The sequence below is a fragment of the Dromaius novaehollandiae genome, chromosome 4 (assembly GCF_036370855.1).
Source record: "Dromaius novaehollandiae isolate bDroNov1 chromosome 4, bDroNov1.hap1, whole genome shotgun sequence".
NCBI lineage: Eukaryota > Metazoa > Chordata > Aves > Casuariiformes > Dromaiidae > Dromaius > Dromaius novaehollandiae.
The window spans coordinates 67,729,547-67,744,806 of NC_088101.1; the positions used below are offsets into that span (position 1 = coordinate 67,729,547).

At 38.3% G+C, this 15,260-nt stretch overlaps 1 protein-coding gene across 2 annotated transcripts in view; it reads right to left on the bottom strand.

Annotated features, from left to right (window-relative positions):
* TBC1D19 (TBC1 domain family member 19) overlaps nucleotides 1-12,235 on the bottom strand; it is a 49,833-nt gene extending 37,598 nt beyond the window's left edge. For both annotated transcript variants that reach the window (XM_026120502.2, XM_064511336.1), the window contains exons 1-4: nucleotides 12,046-12,235; nucleotides 4,233-4,305; nucleotides 3,374-3,419; nucleotides 1,483-1,558 (exon numbers count right to left, since the gene is read on the bottom strand). In XM_026120502.2, the coding sequence (XP_025976287.1) occupies nucleotides 1,483-1,558; nucleotides 3,374-3,419; nucleotides 4,233-4,305; nucleotides 12,046-12,144 (294 nt within the window). In that variant the 5' untranslated portion in view covers nucleotides 12,145-12,235. The remainder of the gene's footprint in view (nucleotides 1-1,482; nucleotides 1,559-3,373; nucleotides 3,420-4,232; nucleotides 4,306-12,045) is intronic.
* Nucleotides 12,236-15,260: the final 3,025 nt, after the last annotated feature.

Consider the following 15,260-nt stretch of genomic DNA (forward strand, 5'->3'; position numbering starts at 1 on the left):
AAACATTTTTAAAAACTGTTTATTGTTCCTTATTCAAAAATAGTATCAAAATAAAACCCCTACTTGTGATTAAACTGACCTGCTCATATCTGTTTTCTTATGTGCTCACTACCTATAGTGACAAGGGTGGCTTGAAAACAAAAAGCTCACACTGTGCTTTTAGAAAATGTAACATTAATTCCCTAACCATGGATTTTAACTATTTTGCAACCACCACCATTATCATCTCTTCCTTATGAAAAGGACTGGTATTTCTTTATTAAAGAGTTGTATTTTGAGAAAGGATTTGAAAGAGGAGATGGATACATAACAGCCTATGAAATAGGGCTATGAAAGTTTGAAACTCTTTAAGACAGGGCTTTTTCTATCCCTTCCTAATCTACTGGAAAACCTGCCTTTTCTATACAGAGCTAAAATATCAGATACAATAAGTATTACATACACTTTTATAAAATAATAACCAATGAAACTGGGTTAGACAAACATAAATCTATATAGACCTCTGTTTTCACAGTAGTAAATTGATATGACTGATTATTCGGGGGCACTAAATTGTGGCATTGTGTTGCATATCACAGAAGAAAAATTATTTCATACAATCTTTATCCCCAAATGCTAAAGATGTAAAGCACAAGACAGCAAGATAAGATACAGTGCAGTAAGCAACAATATGATTGAAAAAGTAACACAATTTGTTGCATAACTTGTAAAAGAATACTGCAATATATTTCTAAGCACGACAGACTTAAACACAATTTTATTTTTACCTCAGATATTCTGAGGAGAATGGTGACTGCATATTCTTGAAGCATTTTTCAAATTTTTATGTGGATTTTATTTATTTATTTCAAATGGCATGTATTGGCAAAACAATAAATCCAACAAAGTAAAAATATTCTTTTTCCAAACATCAAAATCCTCCTTTAATCTTTTACAGTCATTTCTCTTTTTCTTCTACAATAGTTCTTAAGCTCCTTAGCTCTAGATTTTTCATCTTTCTTCCACATTTAAGTATTAAATATATCTTTTAAGTATTGAATATATCTTTTCTTCCTGACTATCCCTCTATCTGCACAGCCTGTTGTCTGTCACTGCCAAACTGCCTGCCTGTATCTCTTCAAAATAATTTTTCATAACCATAAGTGAAATGATCTATACCTACACTTTTTCCTCTTCCCAACACACAAATTCTCCTCCTTGACACATTTCACATTGTGTCTGTTCTGCTATATTCACCTACTTGCCACTATATCTTACTGTAAACACTTTTCTTTCATAGTTGGAGAATTACTTTGACATTTTAAAATGTATATAAAATTTCAAATATACACATTTATATTAATCTCGATGCACATACAATTACAAAAATTACAAATCTGATTTTTTCCTAACCTAGAAATTGTAATACAAAACTGTACGGACTAAATTTGTAATAGTCTAACCAAAAATCTAATAAGAATTTTTAAATTGATAACAACCAACCTGTGCTTTCCTCATATAAGCTAATGGCTCTTTCATGTGCTCAGGAGGTGCTGCAGGATGACAGGGTGAAGGAAACCTTAAAGAAAGTATAGTATATTTTAAATATTCAGATTTTTATTTTGCTTACTTAAAACCTTATTTGTAAACCTAAAAATAATTTCTTTCATGAGGACACCAGTAGAAACACCATGGATGATGGTCAAAGCTAAAAATAAGCATTATGTTTAAAAGCTTTTTTTTGTCATCCTTTGCTATGGGCATACAGGGTACAAAAATATGTAAACCTATTAATAACATTTTTACAAGAGTTCTACCTACATTAAAAATAGTATTTCCTTGCCATTTCAAGTATTTCAAACATAAAATCAAATAATTTTATGAACCAACCAGGTGTTTTTGAAGTGTATTATCCTAACATCATGTCATCTTTTTGACTCCCCGGAATTTTTAATATACAAGAAATCACATTTTTCCAAGAGACAATTTACTTTCATTTTTTTGAAGGATTTTCTTTTAAAATCACTAGTGAACATGTATATGTCCAAAGCAATCAGAATTTTGTGGTGTTGATCCAAGCAAATTTAAGTATGCATCCATAAACTTCATTATGCCAAAATATAAAAGCTGGAACAAGACTTTTTTTTTTTAAGCCTAATTTATCCCCTATTAGTGCAAACATCTTTCCAGCTAGTTATTGCCAAGCATTTCATCCAGTCTAATTTTAACCAACTCAAAAGGAAAAAAAATTACACAGAGATTTTATCATAGTCAGCCTTAATGGTCATTTTCTTACATGTCAGTCAGTCCCTATCCTATGATGTAGGGACACTGTCCCCCAAATTTCTCCCCATTTTTAACTGGTAAGGTAATTCTTGTTCTTGCCACTAGGTTGTTTTAGATGATCCTGTGTAAAATGGGTCAGTACTAACAGATTTCAGCTATGCTGTTTCTTGTCTTCCCCACAATGCCCATGAAATCATGGTATCCTCAGTTAATTTAATTTTTTCCAGGGCTAAATTCATTACTGCTTGCAGCTTATTTTACTGACCTCAAAGAACACATAAGCACTGTTCTGAGAGATATGTAAACATTCTTCCCTTGAAAGATACGATCAAAATGAAACCTTAGCATCTGTTAGGTCCATAACTTTTCCTACTAACAGATACATTGACAAGTATTTTGCTGAATCAAGTCCCATGTAGTATTGCAACGCATTGTTCAAAACTAATAGCTAGCTTAAATAAGCAGAAATAGATTAACATACCCAATTCTTACTAGATTATTAAAATTTGGGGTGTATTTGCTGTTATTAAATTCATGTTTCTGCCTCCCCAGACTATAAAGGAAACTTGCAGATACACTTCTCAGAGGCCTAAGCCAAAGGGCACTCAGCAATAATGAAAAGTGAGTTTCAAAAATTTTAGTGTGCTTTTGATCATATCCCATCCATGAGGAGCACTGACCTGTAAGTCTAGAAATCTAATATCTTGGTTTAAAGACCTCTTACTAATTATTACAACAAATACATGTAATGCTGTCAATAACATCTGAAAATAATTAAAATGCATTTACAATAAATAGCTACGCAACAATTGCAGTATGACTGTTGATACCTTTGGTAGCACAACAACAAAGAAATTATTAAAGTAACTTTATAGAATTTTGGGATATTTGTTTCATTAAGTCTTCAAAACGCATTTGAATCCAAAATTTCCACTAAGATGGAAAAGAAATAATGGCACTTGAAAAACAGAAATGGAGCAGGCACCCTTGGTATGACAGATACATTTAAGATCTTGCAGACAATAGTAACACAGCACACTCCTATATAAACACAGGAATTAAATCACACAAATACAACTTATTTAATAGAAATACTAAATAAACTCACACATTGAGTTCACTATAAACAGCATTCTGAAGCTTCTTTTCCCAACCTGTTAAAATAAAAAAAAATCCAGCAGACAACTTTTACTGAACTAATACACTTTTAAATGGGTTACTTGGAACATAAAACAAGCGTTCTTTTAGAGGCACTAGTCTGCTGCCCTGTTTTAATTTATATCTACCTACTGGACAGACAGGAAGAGATGAAGAAAACCTAACCTAATGAAGGCAGGAAAAACTACATGTTGAGGTCCGTATAAAGGCTGAATAACCTTTACTTCTGTCTGCTGTTCGAAACACTACAAAATAGTTCTGGTCATATTATATGCTATTTTTCAGAACCATCATATTACTAAACCAACCATAAATATTAATAGACACAGGTTGTTTATGGTGATTACGAATCTTCGAGCACTCATCATCAAATATTGACATTTTAGAGTTACATAGCCCACAACTTCCAGTAGAAAACTGAAGCTTGACTAAAGGTAAAATTCTAGTCCTCTGACAGGATTATACTTACAAATGTTGGGATATTTTACACATGTGTACACTTAATGGTGGATAATTAATCATGTCATCTTTACATTAAAAACAATTACAAATTTTATCTTTAACAGATATTTTAAATATAATCAATGGAAGGTGCCTGAGTTTGCAAAGTTTTCAAAATGGGTAGAATAGGCACTAGAACATGTGCACTCCATAATCTGGCATTACCAAACGCCTGCCAGCAACAAGATACTGAGCTACGTGAACTACTGTTTGACCATGTACATCACTTACGTTCTTAGAAATAGCTATAATTATTCATGAAAGTATCAATTCCTCCACAAATATTACTGAAATGAAGTATTACAAACCTGATGTCTTCAGAAAATCCTTAATGTCTTCTTTTAGTGATTCCAGTTTAATTTCTGGCTTGTGTAGGCTAACCTAATACGAAAAATAAACAAACAAACAAATCTAGTTATTATAAATCTTGAACAAATAAGCAAAGCAAAATATTAATATTAAATATAACATTAAGTATAATGATATAACAATATATTTAAAATAATGTAACACTAATAACAATGTAAATATTAATAAAAATAAATGAATAAGCACCAAGAAAGCACTAAAAAGAAAGTAAACTTTGTATTTTAACTTACGAAATAAGAAACGTACATGCTTAATATTACACTCACAAGGCAAATTGTTCCATATTACCTTGAAGGTAGTCACTGGAGCCAAAAAAACAGCCAACTTTTTCCTCACTAGGTGTCATTGCTTTTATATCAGCGATAAAAGCCAAAAGTGAGGAAGGGTGGAGAGGACGGGAGGGGGGGTATCTGGTGGCATACATGCTTAATGTTCTGTGCAAGCACCCTACATACTTGACACAAATGCCAGCTTTTTAAGAATGTGAAAAAACCCTCACTAACACAACTCATTGACAGATGATGAATCACAACAAAAAAAAAAAAGCTTTACAATCTAGTAAAAAGCAGTTTATTGTCTTTAAACTGTAAACAGTACAAGAAGTGACAAAAGTGCTGAGAGGAGAACAGTATTTTAATTCTCCATTGCTCATACGTTTGTAAAATTTGGGAGTTTTTGGCGCACTGAGGAAGGTCTGACACTTGCATTGATGACCTCTTTTTCTTGTGGCTTCCTGGAAACACTAGAAATTGATAGGGCATGGTACTGGGTTGCAGGGGATAAAGCAGGACCGCACTTTGGGGAGCGCCTTCTCCAGAGATTACGTTAGCTCATCACCTCCACCCATTACCTCCACATCTGTATATCCATTCATTTAGTCAAGTTTTATTTCATTACTGCTAGTCCTGGTGCACCAGCAAATATTCCCGTGCTAATCCTTTACTTACCGCAACTTTTACTTCCTAGCCTCTGTTTTTCCTGTGTCCTTTTTTTTCTCATCGACAACACCCCCCCCACTTAGACAAATTTTCATAGTGCTCAGAAACATGAACATTTCTCCCAAGTTTATGTTCTTTTCTAGATATGGGGCACTTCTGTCCCACTCTTGTCATTTTAGGATGCAATTCCCAAGGCTCTTTCCCATTTCCCAAAGACCTTCCCACATCTCCTTGTGCTCATTTTAGGATTACGATGGTTAGAATCCCACAGAGCTGGAGCCACAGAAACTGTTAGCAGTAAGAGCTGACTGCACAGAGCGTACTCAATTGCTGATCAGGTTTCAAATCAGAAACCAGATCCCTGAAAGGTGAGAAGCTGGCAGAGGCTTCTCTGAAGTCCAGCGAGCGGATGCAGCCAGTTCTAATACCAAAGAACATATCCTTCATCTGTATAATATAACCAAAGCAGGCTAATGGAAATCCCTCAGGATTTGCTTTGCTGTAAGTTAACTGAATGGTACTTCTGTCAAATTTTCATGTGTTTTTATGGGTAACAAATTAAGGAGTCAAAAAGACAGCAGAGTCTGTTGGACTAACATTTTCTGTGCTGTTGCCATGTTGCAAAAAACATTAGGTATTTTGGCTTTGTGTTGTAAACCACTTTGTACAATGCACTGCGAAGGTATAGCTTGCGTTTGCATCCACTATGTTTTTTTGTTAGAATGAAGGACATGTTGACAAAATTTTATTTATGTAGAAAGCATTACTAAGATTTACACTGATAAAAATGCCTTGCTAAAGTTCTATTGGGAAATAACACCTTGATGAGATTTGCACTGATGAATTGGATTAATTTCCTGCATGATCGATCTGCAGCATGCACACAAGGAGAACTGCAGATTCTCCATTTCAATATGCAGATCTTGATGAAAGAGGATTTTTTTTTTAAGCTGGTACTATCAGGGGCCTATCACAAGCAGGGTAAAGGGGATGAAGCAATGGAAGGGAACAACCCATAATGGGAGAGGAAGACACTCAGATAAGAAATCATGTTGTTCAGTCTCAGTCAGGGCAAGACGAAGTCCTAAAAGGATAGGGATTAATGTTGCATATTTCAGCAAGCAATAACAAATGATTTTTAATAAAAGTTTATGTTTACTAGTTTCTTTTCCAGCATAACTGGCAACGTGTATTCTTATGGATAGGGCACCAGGGTTCATGGGTTGGGTGTCCAGGTCAAAGAAATCATAGTTTAAGGACTTCCAAAATTCTGTCAAACCTTCTCAAAGTTGGCTAAGGTCCTGCTAGCAATCCTTTGTATTTATACTCTGTGCAAATCCTCTTTATTTTTAATTTTGCTAAGGAATCCTGTTGTGACCTGGGCAGTCACCATTACAAGTGATACTCTAAATGTATCGTGGTTTCTGTATTTGGATCCCAAGAGGGAAGAAAATCCAGAGAATCAGCATGGGTCTGGCTGAAAGCAAGCAAAAGGACAGCACAGAGCTAGTTAGAAAAGGTTGGCTAGCGTAGTAAGTTGTTTCGTAGAATAAGTGAACACAAAGAGACAAATCTAGATGCAAATCAGTAATTTCCCATTTGGAAACAGCATTCAGTCGGTATTACTGGAGCAGTGCAGATCACATGAGAAAACAGCTGGACCATCAAGGCACAGCACACAAAGCAGTATGGGAAGGTGACTAGATGGCCAGTGGCATATAGAAAGAGGAGGCATATCAGTGTTACAGCATAACTCGAGTGTTAAACAATTTATTTTTCCAACAATAATAAATACTAAAGAAGTGCTCCCAATATACTGACATGAATTGCACCAGGTGAACACACTTTTTTTAAATCCACTTCAAGTATATCTAAGGTACTTCAGTCACAACAGTTTCTACACAGACAGTCCCTAAATACTTAATTTAAAATCCTACAAATATAAAGGAGTGGTTTTGGTTTTATTTTATATCTTCCTTTACAGAAAGAGGAATAATTCTGAGCATAACTAAACAAATTTCAGTAAGTATAAAACCTGGCTTATGTTGGCATTTTTCTAACACTTGTGCACTTCTACAGTAACTACACTAAGGGAAAAAGTATTGTGAACTTTCTTACAGAAGGAAAAATAATGTAGTAGTTGAAACAGAAAGTTTACAATTAGCCTCAAACAGGAGTAAACAGTTTTAAACGTTACATTCTCCCACAGGATAAGCAAGATACATTTTAATAATATAATTTTGATGTTTTAATCATTTTCCTAGGTTTTATTTGACTATAATATTAATCCTGCAAATAAGCTACACACATGCAAGGTGAAACATATAAATTCCATATTACTAAAAGATCATCTGTAAATCAAACTTCAGCTGCTTCTGAACTCCATAATCTGTTCAATGTATTCTCAATTTCATTCAATTGAAAATTCATTGGGCTGCAAATGGTACTGCTGAACCATTCAGAGCAGAGTACAAGCCCTGCCAGAAGGCAATAGTAAGCCCTTTGTTAAATACAATGCATGGAAAGGAGTCACTAATTATCTGTGATGACTCATGAGCCTACCTTTATTTGCTAAATTGTATTAAATAAATGTTACGTTTTGCAGGAACATCCTCTTTCTAAATCTGATCTTTCATTTAAATAAGGATCAGTATCAATTTCTCTTTTTTTCCTGTTGAAGAAAAATGTCATGAAAGTAATATCCTCAGTTATCTTGCAATCTGTTCACTCTACACAAGTTACTGCAAGACGTTTACCTGCCCTCCCTTTAGAAATACACATTCAGGCAATAATTCCAACTTCAACAAGCATCACTGCTAGTGTACCCACAGAAGCTCCTTTCCCTGTTTGCCCCATTTGAAATCTTGTGAAAACCCTTACCTTTCACCTTGATTAATCTTTTTCTTTCAACCTTTCTGGTACTAGCCACAGGTCTATTCAAAGAGTAATCACAGAGTCTTCTTCCTGGACTATCATTCTAATAATGGCATATCCTAGAATAACCCCTCACCACACCTTGTTCTCACCTTCAAGTATCACTTAAAATCTTTTCTATATTCCCAAACTGTACTCCCTTCTTCCTCTATACTACAAAACTATAATACTCAGTTGTGGGGCAGACGAAGAGGCAGGAGTTTAATAAATACTTCTGCACTTTTTTCAGGGCTGATTCTTAACTCAAGCTACCACTTTTAGTTTACTTAGAAAGCCATTACCCTGCTTCGCTGCAAATTCTCCTTCAAGTCCTCCCACTACAGACATACCTTCAATAAACACAAATCTGAAAATGTCTACACAGAAAATGCCAGGAGGAATTCCCAGTATTGTATCTCTTTTCAACTGAAAATATAATCTAGTACCTCTATCTTTTGTTTTATTCTATTCTCACCTCCTATTTCAGAAAAGTTCTTTTATCAATAAACTGAGGTTTGGTTTTTTTTTAACTTTAATTGTCTGCAAATGAAAATGTTAGAAAAATGTCACTTGGGGTCTTCTGAAATGTTCCATTTTCATTCTCACCTCATTGCCAGAGATTTTCTCTAGAAAAAAATTCCAGTAAGATTCCAGAAAAAAAATTTGCTTTCAGCCAAACTGCATTTTCTGATTGAAGATGTCTGTCTCAGGTTTTCTAACCAACTCTTTTTTTTTTTTTTTTTTTTTTTAATCTCTGGGTTAAAATCTCCATTTATTTTTAAATCTCCAGATTAATTCCAGAAAGGGATAATCAGGATGAAGAGATGAGCAAACAAATGTGGGTACAAACTCACACTGAAACCTATGGCTGAGCAAATGAGATTAGGTTTCTCCTCAGATACTCCAATAACGCCAATACCATTCCTGGCTTTTGAAAAGCTGCTATCTAACATTTTGGTTCTCTGTAAGAACCAAAAATTATCCATTGCTTTCTTTCAAACACAATACAAAATAAAAGCTATGCTCAGAAGAAATTCCAAAGCAAATGAGAGGCACATTTATACTCTTCCCTGAATTAATCTCTTTGGATTAACTGCAAGCACATTATCTATGTATCAAAAGTCAACCTTAGAATTCACCCTAGCATTTATTTTCTAAATCTTGATTAACAAATATATGACTCTGCTTCCACCTCATTCCTCTGCACAAAAATGTGATTACCTGATATCCATAGAGCTAAAGCTATGGCAGCAAATCATTTGGTACCACGTCAAACCTATTTTAAAGGGATTGTTTATCAGAGTCTTTGACACTAACTCAGGTAAGCGCCAAAAATAGCACTGATGCCAACAATTCATAATCACAGGACTACAAAACAGTATTCTGGTTAATATTAAAAATAATGCGTGCTAGACTCAGAACACTCAAAAACTTTAGGCAATATTATAAGGGACCTTAAGATCTATTTTGACTTTCATGTTTCAGAGATGTTAAATATTTTTGAAGAATCAATATAAGTAATGTCAGTTTCTACACTAATTACACCTTTTTAAAGGTTAAGTATAACCATAGTATAAGTACCCAAAACAAGAAATAAGTTTTATCCTGATGCACTGCCTCAACAGACTTCTCAATATACCATGTGTTTCTTAAAAACAGCTTAAAATTGACTAAAAAGGGACCACCTGTTGGTCAATAATGCCATGAGTACAGGCTAAACATTCAGTTCAGAAATTGAATGTTAACTAGCAGATGAAAGAACAAACCATGGTCTACTGACAAACAAGAGTTCAAGTGTGATGCAGAACAACAGCAAGATTTTGTACTTGATAATGCAGCTTCAGAACCACTTCATGTAGTGGGTGGATCAAGCCCTGATTTAATACAAAGCATGACAAAATTCAGAAACTTAACAACTGTGTAGAGCAAAGATTAGGAACTCGTTGACAGGGCCTTTGCAACTGTATAGCATAGCAATAACTGACTATATACTACAATAGTATACAGACTATACAAGCATTAGAGACAAAACAAGAGGCCTAAATTGTGCATTAGAAAACATGAATGCATGCAAAATCTCTAAGAAAATTGAAGATCAAGGAGAATATATGGATTCTTGACAAATAAGATGTACATTTGGCCCTACTAATTTAAACTACAGACCCAAAAAGATGACTGTCCACAACGAGAAATCTCCTAGTTGGTGTCTCTCTTCACTTTCCAGCCTTTTAGATCTCTCTACTGATTTATAGCTCTGATTTTATCCTCTATTACAAACTCTTCAAACATCCACTCCAAGAATCAACCTTTTCTTTGTTGCGCTGTTTATTTTCTTTCCTCTTTCCTTTCTTTCCATATGACTAGAAAAATCTTCCGATCTAGGCATGCACTAAGTTCTGCAAAGCTACCATAGCAGATTTGGCTGTGGTTGTTACACTGTTTTTTGTTTAGTCTATATGTTACCCTTATGCTTTTGTATTATACACAGTTTCTGCCTGTATTGAACTGGCACTGACCTACTACTAGAGTCAGGAAGGAACTTAAGACATCTAACTGCCATTTTGGACATCAGGCACAACCATTGAGGAGCACTGCTGAGACCCTCAGACCGCTCACTCAGTGGTGCGCCAGGTAACCATCCACCAGCAGCATGCAAATACCCTGCCAAGTCCTGATGACCCCAAACTTCGTGGTCTTTCAAGACCAACTTGCAAGGTATCAAATGACTATGGGATCAGGCCTCGCAAAAGACAAAGACAAGATAATGAAAGCAGTGGTGAGCATACACATGTTTTATTATATTTGGTAACACAGTTGTTAAAAGAGAGTCCTGTTCTTTAATCCCATCACTGCCTTTATTTAGGACAACGACTTGAATTTGATTTCTCCATACCTCATGCGAGACCTTCTACTTGGGACGCTGAATTCCCCTCATACTTAGCAGAACCCAAAGTCTAAATTCTTATATAATCCTACTCCCCTTAAACTTAAAGCCACACACATTTGCTTGTTCACATATGTAGAGAGCAGTCAACAAAGATCAGGAGCAATCACGGACACATTTACAATAGCATTTGGGGAACCAAGCCTGCAGATGTTAAAACAAAACAAAACAAGACACAGTAATGTGTTGTTTAGGGACAGTCAGAGAACAAAATTACATGTTTCTATTAAAAGCTAAGAAAAAATAAGGCAAATAATTGGCATTCTATCTTCTAAAAAAGACCTGTACTGTTTTAAGCACTATCAATTTAAGTATGCAAAAAATGAAGTTATATAAAAGCCAATATTTTATAAAACTGAACCCAAAATATTTCAGTAGTGCACAATAATGGCTATAATACCACTATGATGTTATTATGGTCACAAAAGCTGAAAAAAGCTTAATTTGAAACATCGGAAACAAAGTTCATCTGAAATACGAAAAGCTGGTTTCAAGTGCAGAGAAATTACCAAGTACAGGAAAGTAACCAGATACAGACATACAATCACTGCAACATCTACTTTTCATTCATTTTCACCTCCAAATCTCCCCCACACCCTCCTTTTCCCAGGGGACACCCTAGGGGAGAGAAGGAGCGGGGCGGGGGGGGGGGGGGGGGGCGCTTAAAGCTTTCCCCAGGAAGGGCGAAAAGACAAAGCGGCTTGTTTTAGGAACTGTGTGAACGGGCGAGGTCTTAGGAGGACAGTCTTAACATTCACGGCGAAATCCTTTATTCCCAGAGGGAGACACTATCAACACAGCTCCGGACACCAGTCAGCGAGCCCCCCGCCGCCACTGCCGGGGAGGCCCCGGTGCCCCGCGGGGCCGGGCCGGGCCGGGCCGGGGGAGGGGACGGACCGCGCCGGGGGAGCGGGGAAGGGAGGCAGGGTCTGGGGGCAGCGCCGGGCCGGGGCTTACCCGGGCCTGTCGCTCCAGCTGGGAGTGGAGGCTGGAGCCCTGCAGCCGCTGCACGATCCGCGCGATGGTGAGCGACAGCCCGCTCTCCGGGTCCACCATCGCCGCGCCGCGACCCACGCCTGCCCGGACCGCCTTCGCTGCGGCACCCCCGTGGGGCCGTTACCAGGCAACAGCGGGAGCGGGGGGCGGCCCGCGCGAAGGCTTCCGGGCGGAAACGCGGCCCTCACAGCGGAGTTCCTACCCGCGCCCGCTTCCAGCCCGGGGGCGGCATCTTGCTGCGCTGCTGTGCCGCTTGGGCCGGTGGTGGCAGGGCTGCGCGCCCGTTTCGGTGCGGTCAACCAGATTAGGTTAAAATAAAGCCTCCAGCCCTGGGTTAGGCTAACTTACTGGAGCCTGTGTGGGCACCCACTCGCTGGTGCCTGCCGGTGAAGGAGGCCAGAGGGCCGCTGAGCAGCTGCTCGCCAGGGCGGTGGGCGTCCCAGCCAGCGGCTGGCCCGCTTCAGTCTGGCGCCCTAAGGCAGAGCTTCATGGCACTCGAGCGGGTTTTACCTGCGTGCACTCAGCGTGGCGAGCCGTTGACTCGGGCTCCAGACCCAACGCCAGCAGAGCTCTCCTCCCACCCGGTGGCTGGGCCGCCCCGCGTGCGCCCGTCCACTCAGGCCTCTGGGGAGAGCGGTGCTGACCGCTCCACGTAGCCACATTCTCATTTGGTGATCTCATTAACTAAGCCCAAATACTTATTTGGAAAAGCCCAGAACCATTAATTAGTAATCTGAGGAATTTAACATAGAATAGCTGATCGTTGGCCCCCAAAGCCAAGCATTAATTTTCAGCTCTGAGGATCACCTCTCTAAACCTCTCTAAAGCATTTTTCAACATTTCTGAAATGTCAGGTCGTAACTGTTTGGTTGCTGTGAGCTCTGCAAGTGGCTGATGCAGAAGTGAGGAAATGAAGACTGATGTCTTCATTACCTTGCTAGAAAAAATAGCTGTAGATATAATAGATATCAAAAATGCAATGCCCAGAACTCACCTCTCTGCAACCTCTTTCGACCTATATGTAAGCATTTCTGTATAAAATGGAGTTTGAAGGAGAATAGAAGTAGAGGATCAGAGCTAAAAATTCTTTAACCAAACGTAGAGAAACCTTAAAAAATTGCTTGTGCTAAATCTAGACTCTGAGGAGAGCTGTTTCCTTAATTCATGGCAAGCAGAGACAAATCAAATGCCCAGTTGTCTATCAATGCCTTGAACAGCTGATCTGGTTTACACCAAGTTTTCTGTCACTGCTATATTTAAATGCATATATGAAGTTAACTACTAACTGGCATTAATTTTTCTGCATAATCTTTTCAGTTAGAGCTCATATTTTATAATCCTCAGGGATATGTAAAACAGTGTGTATGAAACAACTCCTCATGAAGTTAGCAAGGAATGAAGAGAAAATCCGGTTCCAAGCTGTTTCCCTGGGAGTGGACTGTGTGTGGGAAAAGAATGTTTAAACTGCTGGTGGCAACAGTGAGCACACATGCTTTTCTCTTTGTATTGGGTGTTAATGAAATATTTTGCTGTGTTCCCAACTAAACAAGCATATAAAGCGTAATAGCTTTGTGTACTAGCTCATATCAAAATTCTGCAAAGAGTTCACATGGAGGCAGTACAGCCCATTTTTTGGTGAGGAGTGTCATTTGTTCTTGTAAGAACTTTCTCTTTTAAGATTGTCGCATGCAGCAAACCATGCTGTGCCGCCAAACTCCACAGCTCAGTACCTCTAAGTCTGGTGTTTAACACTGCAGCTTGCAAGTGTGAGAGGAAGCGCGCCGCAGTCCTCAGCAGCATTTTCTTCTCCAGGGTTTGGGAAACTGTGGACTGTCACATGTGAAAGGACATGTAGGGAATGCTGATGCAGAAAATAGAGGAGGCACTGCAATGTTACATTGAGTGTCACTTAGCAGAAGTGTTTGATATGTAGGGGCTCTGAGATTGGTACATTGGTACCAGTAGCACAGCACCAGGCCTGGCCCCCATCCCATTCTGCGAGCTGCAGGCGCCAGATGCAGCTAGACGGCAGGGTTGTCCAACAAGGCAGAAGCCGTGGTGCTCGGCTGGTCAAAAGTGTGAATACAGCCCTGCTTCTGGGGGGTTTGGGAGAGGAATACATTGCATGAGTTTTATGAGCAATGCATAAGACTTTACAGGTCTGCAAAAACTGTCCTTGTCTCCTCTAGGTCATCAAAACAGAAGAAAAAACTGATGCCAGCTGCAGATGAGTATTTTGCTACCTCCACTACAAATCCACTACAGTTGTCTACCTCCACTCCAAATCTGTGCTTGTTTGTTACCTTCTTCACTTGCACGTCTGTCACTTCTTTCATTCCCTGTTTTCCAGGCTATTTCCAGTCTGTTTTCCTTCTTCCCATGCACTAGGTTTTTCTCCTGTCAGTCGTGTCTCTAATACAACTAATATTTCTTGTAAATGCCAATCAAAGCTAAAAAGCAAGGGGATAAAAAGAGATAATCTTTACCGTATCTCATTCAGTGCCTTGGACTGCTATTTGTGTATCCTTACCATACCTAGTTAAGAAATTTAAGGCTTAAGTGCATGCCTCTTTTCTGTTTCCTTACAAGGAGCTTACCACATTGCAGCATGTGAAATGTAGGGTCATCGTTAAAGAATATCACTTAAAGAAATGCACTTCTGCGTTGGCAGAATTCCCAATGTGAATGGCATTTTCTTTAGCCTTTCCCCTTTGGATCACATAAGTAGTTTAATTTTGTAAATGTGATAAGTCTTTGGCAATTACTGCTTTTTCACTGTGATTTACTTTTAAATTGCAAGTAAGCAACTGAAGTACAGTCAACATAGCATGGGTTTATGACATCCAGTACCACATACCAGAGGTAGCTTGCTGGGTTTGGCAGAAGATCAAGTCTAGGTGTCTTTGCTTTTCTCTTTTTTTTGGTGGTCTTTCTCTCTCTTCATCTCTATCTCGTCCCCCTGAACACTTTCGCTCTTCCCCACCCTTTCCTCACTTCCGTTTGTGCTTGCAGTGCTCTCGAATGTTATACCTTTCTTTACTATGTTTTGTATCAAGATACTGCTGTTAGTTATAACCGATGCTGGTTATAACAGTGGTATCCCAACTGTCTTGTATTTATCTGCCACTGCAGGTCTGGAAAGAATCAAGAATTTGGCAAGGGAAAGTAAAAATTAC